Genomic DNA, 14335 nt, shown 5'->3' with positions numbered 1-14335 from the left:
GGGATTCTAGGGGGCAGATTGTTCACCGTGGTTGACTGGTGTTTGCTCTCTGGCGCCTCAGCAGGCCTGGCCCTGCTACTGCATCCGCTCTGAAGAAGCTTCACCCCTAAAAGAAGGCCATCGCTAGAGAGCTGCTCCCTCTTGGGTTCAACAGAATCAGAAAAGCAATGGACAGACGGGAACTGCAGAGAGTGAGGCTCAGGCAGCCATGTCCAGCTTACATGGTTTTACTCTTAAAGCCTAAGTGCAAAAGGTTGGTAGTGGGAAGAGACATAGGAAAGAAGACATCCAGGTTTGTGGAAGGCTGTGTGGAGCACGGACATGGGGAAGAGCTGAGGCCTGCCAAGGGAAAGGTGAAGAAGCTCACCCAGGGCTGCTCTCAACTAATATGCGCACCCCCACCCCACCCCACGGTCTGGCAGTACAGGTGTTTCTTCTGGTCTCCCTTGGGTCTGGACCCCAAACCTGTGTCGATGGTCTTCTCCAATGGTTCTCAAAGAAGGCCCCCAGGGCAGAAGCAGCAAAATGGCCCAGAAACATGTTAGAAATACAAACTGTCTGCCTCTCTCCAGATAACTGGCAGAAACTTTGTAGTGGGGTCACCGGTCTAGACAGGCAAGTCCTCTCGGTGACCCTGATGCCCATTCAGCCAAGCTTGGGTGTCCTCGCAGTGACCAAAGCTCTGCTACGTGTGTCTCTTCTCCATGAGGTCAAGGTCACTCATGTAGGCACTCAGCAAGACTGTGACGGTGTGGTGGGAATTAAACAAAATAAAACGAAAAGACAAGTAGGATAGTGGGTTTGTCCTCATGGGTTCACTTTCAACAAGCAAGGGCACAAAGACAATGATGACAGGATGGTATTCGTGACACCAAGGAAAGAAACATGGGGACAAGATGGAGAGGAACCTGGAAAAGAGACGCTGATGGAATGGTGGGGAAGAGCTTCTTGGAGCAGGTGGTGGTTCACAGGATGACAGGTGCTGGCTTGGGAATGAGAGGACGCACAGTGGGTTGGGTTTTGGGTAAAAGCCTTGGTGCCCAGGATTGAAAACACTGTTAAGTAAAACAAAGCCACCCAAAGAGAGTTTCAGTGCAGGTCAGACAATGCAGAAGAGAGGATCGGTAGATGTGAGAACATGTCAGTAGAAAATATCGCACAGAGGGAAAAGAACATGCAGAAAGCCAGAAAAGACTGGAAGATATATGGGGATCTATGAAAAGATCTGAATTGTCCTAAGTTCTGAAAAACAGAAGGAGAATCTTTCCAGGGACCTACTGTTGACCCCTCACCTTTCCCTTTATGTCATGAGACAACCTAGGCAAAAGCACATGCTTTCATCCCAGCTAAAAACCATGGCAGTGTTTTCCACTTAACTCTGCAGTAAACCCCAGCAAATGAACTGGAGTTTCTCTGCCGACCACATCTCCAACACACACCAGGACCTAGGACCTAGCTGTGTCCTAGTGAAGAGTCAGAGCAGGCAGCTTAATGCCAAAGGGGAAGGACACTGCTGGGACCTTCTCAGACACTGCTGCATGAGGACATACTGAGGACTACCACAAAACTGGTTTGCATCTTTTACCAACACCTTCTTGTTAAAATCCAGTAACTCCCGTCTCCTCCGCTGAGAAGGTGCCTGAGTATAAATTTGTTATGGAGAATAGACTTGAAGGGAGGGAAGTAAGCACCATGTAATGAGAGCCAAGACATGATTCCTAAAAACCCATCATATGGGGGAAAACTCACAACGCTTTGTCCTACCTTTTCAGTAAACTCGGACAAACCTTAGAAGCCCCTTTGCATATGCCCCTCATTCTGTAGCTATGTAGCAGATTTATACAGTCAGTTTGTAGGCACATGCATGCACATGTGTGTAGTTTATATACATGTTTGTGCAGGTGTACGTACACAAGTTCTAGAAGACATCAATTGTTGTCATCTGTCACTCTCCACCTTATTACCTTGAAATATGTAATTTTCACCAGGTTAGGATGGCAGCCAACAAGCCCCAGCAATCCCCAACATCACTGGTATAAGAGGTGCACATAGTCATGCCTGTTTCCTGTCCCTCCCCCCCCGCTCCCTGCCCCAGGTCCTAGGGGCCTAAACTCAAGTCCTCTTGTTTGCACAGCAAGAATTCTCATCCACCGATTGTCTCTTCTGCTCCTGTAGTTGGCAGATGAGCCTAAGGCCACGACTGTAAGTTTACCCGTACCCAGGATGCTGTGGTTTTGGGTCGGGTGGTTATATCTGTTTGAGAAAGAGTGCTGTGGAATAATCCTTCTGAACACTGTGTGAATATGTCACTGTGATTGGTTTAATAAACAAGCCGACTGGACAACAGCTGAGCAGGATGAAGTTAGCCAGGAAAGCCAAGCTGAGAATGATGGGATGAGGAAGGGCAGAGTCAGAGAAGTCGCCAGCCAGCCAGAGAACGAGCCACACACACAAAATGAGATAGAAGTAAAAGCCACGAGCCTCGGGGCAGTGCATGGATTAATAGAAATGGGTCAGGTTGTAAGAGGTAGTGAGTAACAAGCCTGAGCTATTGGTCGGGCATCTGCAATTTATATTAAGTCTCCAAGTCAACTGTTTGGGAAGCAGCTGCCGGTAATTTGGGAGCAGGTGGTCAGGACAGGAAAACTCCATTTACAATAGAGTCTCACGATGCAGTTCAGTGTGTAACCCAGGCTGGCCTCAATATTTCCACCCTCTTGCTCCAGCCTTTTGAGTACTGCGATTACACTCATGTGCCACCACGCCTGCCTGATGAGCTTTTGATTAGCATCGTTTCTTTTCAGTCACTCAGCATCAGCTATGCCAACTCAGAATAAGGTAAACCTAGTCTGGTTTAGTAGATTTCATCTGCTATGAGTCAAATATACAAGAATAAATACATAGAATTGTGGGAGAGAACCGGGTGATTGGTGCCTTTTTTAGCAAGTTATGTGGATTGTCCAAGATAGTGCGGTGGATCGAGCCTCCCCACTCTCCTTTGGAATATTCCTATTCCCACCTAAACTGCCAGTTACAAATTCTCCTTTCAACTGTACTCTGTTGGCTGCTTGGCACGTTATGTGTGTATGCGGGGGGGGGGGGGGCGACTTTCCAAAGTACACACCTACTTGATGCTACGTTGGCATGGATCCTGTTTTCTCTGATGGGGGAACCAATCCCCAAGCTGTGCTAAAACAGTTTACAAACTGGTCAGCAAGGCTGAAACCATCCAGTTACATAACTAAAGCAGAGTTGAAGTCTGCCATGCTGTCTTTTCCTTTCTCCACATGTACTGATGTTTGCTCATACAATCCGGATTATTGACTCTAGACTCTACTCCACAAGCAGTCTCCTCTTTCTTTTTACCAAAGCAGAGTTGCTTCTCCTTAGTTTTCTTTTCAATGACCCAATGGAGAAACCCTATCAGCCATTTCCCCACTCGGGATTTCATTGCCAGTGGCTGTGGCTTCTTTCCCCGCTCTTTGGAGTTTGCAGAGCTGCCCAACACAGGAGCTAGAGTCGCATGTCTCCAAGGATAGCTACGAATGAGACCTAATGCAAGCTTACTTGGAATGTGGAGGGATAGTTTTTGCGAGGATTTTGGTAGACTGATTGTGTGGTTCTTACATATGAAACTCTGTAGATGGTGTCGAGCTGCAATACATGCAAAACACACCTATGTGTGATTCGGCAACCAACGACCATGGATTGGGCATCCCTACATTTAATGTGTTGCCTAGGGAAGCCCAAGGCTTGAACACTTATGCTTTAAGAGTTTTGGTTTTTTTGTTTTGATTTTTGATTTTTGTGTTTGTTTCTTAGTTGAGTGTAGTGGTATTTTTATTCCAAGCAGCTCTCTATGAAGCTCAAGGATTGTCTGGTTTATATATCTAGTTCCAGTCCAGTCAGAGATACATGACACCCAAGTGTGTGTGTGTGTGTGTGTGTGTGTGTGTGTATGTGAGAGAGAGAGAGAGAGAGAGAGAGAGGTTTCAGAGATAATACAGAACAAGGCACCTGAGTGTGCTAAGCACTCAACGCAACACAGTGTTCAAGGTACTCCTGACACCTGCAGTGACCATTTCAAAGTGTCAGATGATGGTCTGCGGACCTCAGCTCAACCTAAAAAACCCAGTGACTTGTATCTCCTCAGGACTGTCATATCTGCCCTACAGAAGGTGCTTAGTATATGTTTGGCAAATGTAACACATGAAAACTTCAAGCTGACAGTCCACGGAAGAGTCTTCTGCAGGTGTCACAAATGGGCCATCCTGGGCACAGTTATTCCTTTCTGTTCTATAAATGGTCAAGAAATAGAACCCAAGGGTGGCCCACGGAGCTGCGTGAAGTGCCAGCGATGGTCAGATGGGATTGCTTCTCTTCTTTAAAAGCTTACATCTTTTATTAATAAGGATACATGTATGTACGTAGGGTGTAGTAATAAGGGCGGCGGGGCTGCGTCCCCAGCACCCCAGCCACCCACACGGCTAGCTTATGCCCCGAAATAACAACACACAAACTGTATTCATTTAAACACTGCTTGGCCCATTCTCTTCTAGGCTAATTCTCACATATTAATTTAGCCCATTTCTAATCATCTGTGTATGGCACCCCAAGGTGCGCTTACCAGGAAGATTCTAGCCTATGTCCATCCTGGGTCGGAGCTTCATCCCAGGAGCGGGGCATGGCGTCTCTCTCAGGCGTCTGCTCCAGAGAGGAGAGCTGTCGAGACTGAGCTCACTTCCTCTTCCTCCCAGAGTCCTGTTCTGCCTACTCCTCCCACCTATCTTTCAACCAATAAAATGGGCCAAGGCAGTTCCTTTATTAGCCAATGACCTTCCTCCATCAGTAGGGGTGCAGTCTGATCAAATCACCCGTAATCTTGCTACCAAATGATAACATAGCTAACATGGTGTTGCCTCCTGGGCTTCATTTCACATGCAAACAATGCTTTAATTAGTTGGAGATTATGTGACTCTCTGATGATAACTCACGTTAACTAGATGCATAACTTGTTCCAGTTTATGCCAAATACCTTATAGGCCTCTGAGTCGCCTAAAACCCAATGAGGTAGATTTTTCTCAGGACAGAGACGGGTACTGGGGGTTGAGGAAACCAAGTAACATCCTTAGGTCAGAGAGTAGTGATGGCAGAACCAGGCTTCAGTTCCAGCCACCTGACTCCAGAACCTGGTGGGGCTCCCACAGACTGCAGAATACTGCACTGAATGAAACTGCTCTCAGATGCCCACCCTAGGGAAAGCTAAGTCACGATATGTCTGCCGGCCAGCTGGATGGCTGGTGTCTTAGAAACACTCTGGATTTGTCATCCGATCTTCACGGGTCACTAACACTGGCTCCTACTTCTCACAGTCGTTGGCAACGTCTTCCTCAAGGGGAAGCCTAAAGCCTCTCTTTCCGTCACACCTTACACCCATGGTCTCCTCCTACTGCTGGCAGAGGCCACGCTACTCTCGCACACCTGATGCTACTGCTCTGCCACTGAGTCCAGTCTGAAGGTGACAGAACTACCTCTTCTGTGGCACAGGTGCTGTGAGTGCCCGTACCATAGCCACCACGCAAGGGTCGCCGACACTGCCAATGCCGGATTCGCCACTGCTGTTGCCAGGTGGGGAGAAGAAGCATGTCTTTTGTGGACTGTGCACTTGGGTCCCACTGACTTTTAGGCAAAAGAGAGCAGATCTCTCTCAGTATCTAGGGCAATTTGTTCCAGGAACCCCACAGGTACCAACATTACAGATATTCAAGTCCCTGATATAAGATGGAATAGTCCTTGAATAGAACCCACCAATTTGAATATCTCAAGTTACCTCTAGATAACGTATAGGATCGAATACAACACTGATGTACTGGGATGGCTCCCACACTACTGTGTTTAGGGACAATGACAAGAATAGTCAGTCTGTACATGTCAGGTATACATGCATTTATTTTCCACACCTACTTGGTTAAATCCATGAAGGTGGAATCAGAGGATTCAAAGGGCCAACTGCCCTCGAGGTTATCCCTCTCTCTGAACCACCTCGGGATTTTTGTCAGAGAGATTACTTAGCCCCTCAACCAAACAGATCCTTGAAGAATTCAACTTACTTCCAAGTATCTCAGCATCTTCCAGGACTGACAGGAGAAGCCACATAGGTCCCTATTGGGCTTGATGGCAAATACTTTCACCCACTGAACCATTTCACTGGCCCCGGACTCCTTGCACAAGGAGCGCCTAGTACCTTGTGCTGCATGGGTTGGCTGAGACAGATGTATTCATGTTAAAGTTTCCATGGACTGAGTTGAAATCCAAGAGGCATGAGGACGCCAGTACACAATGAAAATGCAGGGCTTCGCAAGCAAGACATTAAGAATTCCATGGGACAAAGACTGAGATCAGCTCAGTGGCAGAATGATTGCCCCAGCATGCACAAGGCCCTGAGTTCAAAAACTGTGTTTGGGGGTTGAGGAGAAGTTCACGTTGGAAAGAGCACAATACTAAATCGCATGAAGAGCCTTGTATGACAGTTACACATCCAAGCTATTGCTGCCGCAAGGATGTTAAGAAAAAATACTTCAAGAAGCCATTTTTATATATAAGAATTCTGATTTCTGTGAAAGAAAGCTAAATATTTGCAAGTATTTACAAACCAAAATATAAAACATCACAGAAAGATATGCCATTGTAATGGAAGCACAGTTAACTCCGCTCTGATGACAATCGGCGGGGGCGGGGGCGGGGGACCAGTGCGTTTTTATGTTTTCCTCAGATCTCCGCACCCTGCTGGAGTTCTGTCTGTCAGAGAGAAGCACAGGACGGGACAGCAAGTCGGACATGGCACAGCATAGCATGGTGGGTAGTGAGGCATTGTGGGTAGATGACCACAAGAGTGTATCATGAGGCAAGAGACCATCAAACAGAAATAGAAGGGTCTGTTGCCATCAAACTGGCTGTCGCCCAGCCCTCACCAACTCTCCCAGTCCACTATTGTCTTAGACGCTAGCGAAGCGTTGGTTTGGGCTAAGGTGGTCCTTTGCCCTGGGTTGTCATTAGCCTGGCCCTTCCCATACGGCACCACTGTTTTGTTCTTTTCTGCTGTGACAAAACACTCTGACCAAAAGGAACCTGGGGAAAGAAATGGTTTGTTTCTTTTTATGTTATTTCTTAGTACCTCTTATCAGTCACAGTCCATCACTGAGAAGATTCAAGGCAGAAACCCAAGCAGGCACTCGAAGCCCAAACCATGGAGGAACATTGTTTGCTGACTCCACCAAATTTACGCGTGATAAGCTTTCTAAGATAGCCCAGGACTGACTTCCCAGGGGATGGTGCCACCCACAGTGCCATGGGCAGTCCTCTCATCAGGGAACAATCAAGATAACCCCTAATGGACATGCCCACGGTCAAATCTGACCTGGGTGGTCCTTCAGTTGACTCCTTCCGATTCCCTGGGGACTCACATTGGCAGCTGCCTCCCACTGAAGGGTACAACTTGGCTCACCATTACCAAACAGTTCAGGTGAGCATCCAAACTGCCTAGGCTCCCATTGGCTCACCATTACCAAACAGTTCAGGTGAGCATCCAAACTGCCTAGGCTCCCATTGGCTCACCATTACCAAACAGTTCAGGTGAGCATCCAAACTGCCTAGGCTCCCATTGGCTCACCATTACCAAACAGTTCAGGTGAGCATCCAAACTGCCTAGGCTCCCACAAAGCCAGTACGTGCAGTAGGGTCAGAAACCCATTGCCATTGTTCTTGAGTTCTCAGTAGTCCTCATTGTCCGCTATGCTCAGTGAGTCTGTAGACCTGGATGGAGGTGGGTGGTTCTTGGATTTCCCACAGGGCAGGAAACCCTGATTGCTCTTTGGGCTGACGAGGGTGGGGGACTTGACGGGGGAGGGAGAGGGAAATGGGAGGCGGTGGCGGGGAGGAGGCAGAAATCTTTAATAAATAATTAATAAATAAATAAAAAGGTAAAAAAAAACAGTTCTGGGCTCAAACAAGGATGGAAAATGCTGGAACAGTTGGGTTTGTCTTCTCTCCACCTCAGATGACATGGAGGGGAAAGTGGGAAATGGCATGCTCCCTGAGCTGTCCCCCCTCTAGTGGGCCTTCTCATCAAAAACATGGCAAGATCACCTGGGCAGACAAGGGAGAGTTTGTAGGCATGTCTCAAAGAACACACGGACCAAGATGCAGGAGGTACCATTCATTCCTCGGGGCAGCGAGCTGGATGCAGAATTCAAAGTCAATGAGACCACATACCATTTTCATATGCTTCCAGACTGCAATGGGTCCCCTCTCCCACTCCAGACTCTACAGCTAGAGGTGCATGGCATGTTGACATACATATGCATGTATGTATACATGTTGGCATATATAACATGAATGTGTGCATGTATATGAAATATGCATGTAAGTGTATACATACATATATTAAACACAGGCATAAACACAAGCAGGCAAGAAGAAAGAATATACACATGCATATGCATAAACACTTAGCATAATTCAGCTTTATTAAAGTCAACCAACAGTAAGAGTCTTTGCTGTATTTCGGTCCTTGGCTTGGCACAAGAACACACGGCTAAATGAGTGTCACCAGTTCAGAGGAACTCACCATTCAGAGAGGACACAAACTGAAAACCCAAATGCCCCTGTCAATCAGCATGGTCTCAAACAAGGATGGAAAATGCTGGAACAGTTGGGTTTGTCTTCTCTCCACCTCAGATGACATGGAGGGGAAAGTGGGAAATGGCATGCTCCCTGAGCTGTCCCCCCTCTAGTGGGCCTTCTCATCAAAAACATGGCAAGATCACCTGGGCAGACAAGGGAGAGTTTGTAGGCATGTCTCAAAGAACACACGGACCAAGATGCAGGAGGTACCATTCATTCCTCGGGGCAGCGAGCTGGATGCAGAATTCAAAGTCAATGAGACCACATACCATTTTCATATGCTTCCAGACTGCAATGGGTCCCCTCTCCCACTCCAGACTCTACAGCTAGAGGTGCATGGCATGTTGACATACATATGCATGTATGTATACATGTTGGCATATATAACATGAATGTGTGCATGTATATGAAATATGCATGTAAGTGTATACATACATATATTAAACACAGGCATAAACACAAGCAGGCAAGAAGAAAGAATATACACATGCATATGCATAAACACTTAGCATAATTCAGCTTTATTAAAGTCAACCAACAGTAAGAGTCTTTGCTGTATTTCGGTCCTTGGCTTGGCACAAGAACACACGGCTAAATGAGTGTCACCAGTTCAGAGGAACTCACCATTCAGAGAGGACACAAACTGAAAACCCAAATGCCCCTGTCAATCAGCATGGAGGCTATTTACAAGAGGAGGTGGCCTTGACTCCTGCCAGAAGGGCTCAGGTCTCAGCGTCACTACTTGGAAACCATGTGATATCCAGCATGCATCCTGAGCTGCGGAGCCCTTGTTATTAAGTTGGATATCTACAACAGTACCTTCTTCTTGGGGTGCCAAGCTGCCATGACATACCACTGAAGGCACTCAGTAAAGTGAGCTCTCATTCCCGTGTATCATTATTAATTATCATTTTTTTTTAATTTATTTATTTATTATGTATACAATGTTCTGTCTGTATGTATGCCTGCCCACCAGAAGAGGGCACTAGATCTCATAGATGGTTGTGAGCCACCATGTGGTTGCAGGGAATTGAACTCAGGACCTCTGGAAGACCAGCCAGTGCTCTTAGCCTCTGAGCCATCTCTCCCGCCCCATTAATTATCATTTTTGACAAGAACATGAAATTGGAGTGGGTACAAAAGATGGAGAGGCCCACCTAGCTTGAGGGGCCCTGCGGGAGCTCTGTGGATGCTGTGTGGAGCTGAATCTTTCTAGGAACAAGCGCCTGTGAGAAGACCAAGGAGAGGAAGGGCAAGTGGTCCAGCCGAGAACCAGTTTGTTCAAAGGCCTGGGGGTGGGGTGGGGGTGAAATATCCCATCAGGTACAGAGAACCACATACCCAGAGTAATGGTTCTAGGCCAAAGAAGAACTAGGGTCAGATCTGGAGAAGACTCTCAAGAGCTCAGCAACATAATACCAACCATCAGAGCTGCCTTTCAGAGAGTTCAAGCAAAATTAACCAAACTCGACTTTCCCTTTCCAGGGTCACTGTTGTGACCAGAATCCCACTGTTGCCATCACATGATTCTCGTTCTGCGATCAAAGGTGTCTTGTTTGTTTTATCTCTGTAACTAATCAACTAATCTGACTTAGGTTTTCGTTGTAACTAATCCCTCCCCAATGATTTCAAACACCTATCCTCCTAACCACAAGGAGACTCTGCACTTACAAGATTCACACAGCAATGGCTTGCCCTCGGAGGAAGCTACTGCAATGGCAGCTTCGAGGGTCAAGACTCTCTGAAAGGGAGGTGGGTGTGGAAGGTAGAGCCCAGAAGGGGCTTAGAACTGTTCTCAGGAGCTGATGCCACACATCCTGAGCAGAAAGCAGGAGATAACAACAGCCCCAGGAACTGGAAAGGCACAAAAGGTCACCTAGGAGGAGGAGAAAGAGATTCACCGTGGCACGATGGGGGTGAGGAGGAACCAGCCTAAGACAAGACCCACAGTTAGTGGTGGAGGGCAGACAAAGGTAGCTGCTGGAATAAATCCAGGACAGTTTCTTCATACTTCATTCCTGAGTGCAGCCTTCCTCTTGGTTCTCTTTACTCGTGTGCCCTGAGTACCTTCTGTGCCAGGCTCCAAAGAGGCATGGCTCAGAGAGTAACCAGTCTCTGTCTTCACTTAGCAGGTTCACTGACTAGAGAAAACAGCTCATTGCCACAGAAGGACACATAATCTCCAGTCATGAGGACTTGGGGAGGGAGGGAGAGAGTTCTGTCGCTGGTATTGAGCACCCGGTCCTTCGTGCTGAGTGTTGGCCCAGATGAGCTTCTGAATGCCACCCTGTTTAGCCTTTGTAAGCCTCCTCTGACAAAAACACATCAGCATAGATAGTCTACTTTTCAGGCCTCAATTCTCACTATTCAGAATGAGAGAAAACAGAAGTCACAGCTAGGAAGGGGAGGGCAAGCAAAAGAAGCTGAAGCCCTAGACACTCCTTACCTCTTCAGACCTTTGGATTTCGTCTTGGGTTTTCATCAAGCATTGATTTTTCCAGATCAGTTTCCCCCATCACATGGCACAGTTCCCAAGTGCCTGTGTCTTACCCTACTGTCATGCCACAGAACCAATAATGCGCTGTTTGTGCACGTGTGTTCATGCGTTCTCACGTGTTTCTGTGTTTAATTCACACCCAGCCAGGGAGGACAGCGCAGACTCAGAGGCAGGACCCAGGCGCCCTGCCTCTGCTGCGGGATCATCTCTGTGGGCGGCTGCAGTCAGGGGTACCCAGCACCAAGGACGCGTAGCTTGTTTTGTTATGAAATCACAGCAAAACAAAACAAAACAAAAAACCAAGGTCATAGTATCAACCTACAAGTTCGTGTTTCCTTTAGGAGCAACCGGGAGATTTGGAAATTATGCTGGGAACAGTGCCGGCAGGCACAGAAAATTTTTTTTAGCAGCTTCTAAACCTTCTCAACTTTGTGCCTCAAACCGAGAAATAACTGAGCAGACACCTACTGTGTAGCAGGAACAATCCAGCACCCTGAGCCCAGGAGGAATTCCTACCCCATCTTTTTCCTGGTGCTGGAGCAGTTTTATTGGTGGTGGTTTTTTAACCCTTGAATGACCACGTGAAGTTTTCTGAAATAAACCTCTGGTTTTGTTTTCTTCTCATTGGTATTTACTAGGCCGGAGCAAGTTATTCTTCTTATCCTTTTCCCCCTGAGTTTTCGGGAGGGGGTAGGGAGAAAACCCAGCATCTGGGTCTGGGACCACTTGAAAAGTCTGGGCAGGGACGGCTAAGGACCTCCCAGAGATAATCCAAATGGTTGATTTGGCAAAGCCCATTCTTGACCTTGACACAAGACAAGACTGGCAAGGCCCCCTCCCCCATTCAGCCAACACCTGGCTGAGTTGGAAAACATGACCGGCCCAACCTTCCTACTGGCAGCAATTGAAGCTGTCAGCTCCTGCTTGTCACCAGTTCCACTGGAAGGCCTGGGGCAGCCACAAGAGCCCTAATTAGGCAGAAATGACACTTCCACAGCTGACCTGCCCGGACCTTTGGCGGACCATTTAACATCATTAGTTAGCATTTTTAAAAGTGTGAATGTAAATGAACAGCCAGTGGCTTTCAGTGGAGTTTGTCGGTGGCATCCCCCCTCCCCACTCACCCTTTTCTTCTCTTTTTGCATGAATAGCCCACTTGTTTTCTCCGGAATTGGAGGGAGGCATGAGGAAGGAGGGGGTAAGAAGACCATCCTCTAAGGAGACAGATAGACGTGTTAAAGCATAAACAAGCTCGGAACACCAGAAAGGCTGGCTCGTCTTGCCCGCATATGGCAGGGCATGCAGCTGATCTCCCAGGCCACCGGCGCGGAACCAGGAGACAGAGAGAGCCCCACGGGGCCAGCAGATGCCAGGTCCCCCTCCACATGCCATCCACAGTCCCTCTGAAACACTCACACTCTTTCAAACCCTTCCCGGGGTCCAGCTGTGCCTTCTGCGAGGCCGATGTTGCTGGCATGTGTGCCTACGTGTAAATGCGCCGGTTCCCAATGTGCCTGGTCCAATACTTACACAAGAGTTCTTTTCCTACCTGCTGTGGCTATTTCCCGCCTTGAATCGCACTTCACTTTGCTTTTTCCTTTGCACCCACAGAATCCGTACACACCGACACTCTCCATCTGCAGGAGGGGAAGAAGAGAGTTGCACTGTGAACACTCTTGGCTGACGGTTTGCGGGGTGGGGATGGCAGAGGTGCTTGGCTCCTGGGGCAGGGTACCTGACACCCAGTCCCTCTGTTGTTGGCCTTGGGTGCTTAGTTCTGGGCCTCAGATGTTATCATCTGTAAGATAGAAAAAAAAATGCCTCTCTGTATCAAGTGGGAAGGGAGGGAATGGAAGTACTGGGAATGCAGGGAGCTGTTATCTGAGTATGAGGAGCTGTGGATGGGTGAGCGCTGCCCGAGCCAGGTCAGAGCACAAGGCACGCTGGGCACGGCAACCAGAGCACCCCAGATCCCTTCTTGGCCTCCCCGACCCTGCTTATTATTCTCAGAAGGGGACATGGATGTAAAACGGCTCCCACAAAACCGTCAGTAAAGGAGTCATGGACTCCCTCCTCTGGACCCCACACAGCATGAGTGGGAGGCAGACCTCATCTACTTCCGGACTTCAGGAAGCCCCAGAACACTTGTGGGTACATGGTAGATGCATGTGCAATAAATGTAGGGGGGACATAAGAGTCCAGCCCTCAGGACGTAAGGGATGTGGGTAAGTGCCAGGCAAACCCTGGGCAGGAGAGTCATGCTTGTCTCTGCATTAATGAGTCAAGTCAAGCAAAAGCTGTGTGGTGGCAAAGAAAAAAAAAATGCCTGGGATGAGTCATGAGACAGAAGCAAAAAGAAAACAGTCTTAGCTTGAGGCAGAAAGAGAGAAACTACTTAGGCTGCTCTTAGTAACATTTAGTGGAGAGGGAGGGAGGGGAACCTCCTCCTAGCCGCCAGGCATTTACTGCTTTTAAGCTAAATACCTCTGCATATTAAGCAAATAGAGAAACACCAGCTAGAAGATGCCATCCAATTGAAGCACACTGAGCCTAGAAAGCCTGCAGGAGGTGTAGGGTTTGACCCCTTTCCCGTCACATGCCTGGTCCCAGCCCTGCTGTTTAGCACGGTGGCTTCTCTCCAGCTGTGGGGCTTATTGAAAGCCTCAAGCCCCTGCCTGGTTTTGGCACATTTTCTGCAGGTCCCTCCTACTGTGGCCACAATGGACTGCCCGTCAACAGCTCTGGGGAAGGGAGGCAGGCAGCAGCTGAGGGAGCGCAGTCATTGTCTTAAAGGGCCAGTGGCACTGTGTGGCCTTAGGGCGCGCGGGGCCTGCAGCTCTGGTTCCCGCTAATGAGATGAACCCTTTTCTCCCGACTTGCTCTTTCTCTCTTTAATGATTTAACTTGATCGCTTTGGTTCTTTTCTGGTAAGGGAATTGCTCCATTGATCATATAAAGCAATTGCCTGTAAAACACTACACCGCAGCAAGCACTACTCTTCCCTGGCTGAAAATGTCACAGCAATTGGAAAGCTCTTAGCCCAGTTCAGGAATGAGGTGGCGGAAGAGAAGGGTCTTGGCGTGTAACCCCAAGTGCTCCTGTGTTACTGGAGTTTGGAGATGTGACCGATGAGGTTTAAGATGGAGAATTTCGCAT

At 48.1% G+C, this 14335-nt stretch overlaps 1 protein-coding gene across 1 annotated transcript in view; it reads right to left on the bottom strand.

The window, feature by feature from the left end:
- Hspa12a (heat shock protein family A (Hsp70) member 12A) overlaps nt 1-14335 on the bottom strand; it is a 148995-nt gene that overhangs the window by 120605 nt on the left and 14055 nt on the right. The window contains exon 2 of the mRNA XM_041661195.1: nt 12729-12816. Within this exon, the coding sequence (XP_041517129.1) occupies nt 12729-12816 (88 nt within the window). The remainder of the gene's footprint in view (nt 1-12728; nt 12817-14335) is intronic.

Source organism: Microtus oregoni, unplaced genomic scaffold (assembly GCF_018167655.1).
Source record: "Microtus oregoni isolate MIOR12 unplaced genomic scaffold, Mior012 000012F_ref0000307, whole genome shotgun sequence".
Classification (NCBI taxonomy): domain Eukaryota; kingdom Metazoa; phylum Chordata; class Mammalia; order Rodentia; family Cricetidae; genus Microtus; species Microtus oregoni.
This window is presented reverse-complemented; position numbering and strand designations above follow the sequence as displayed.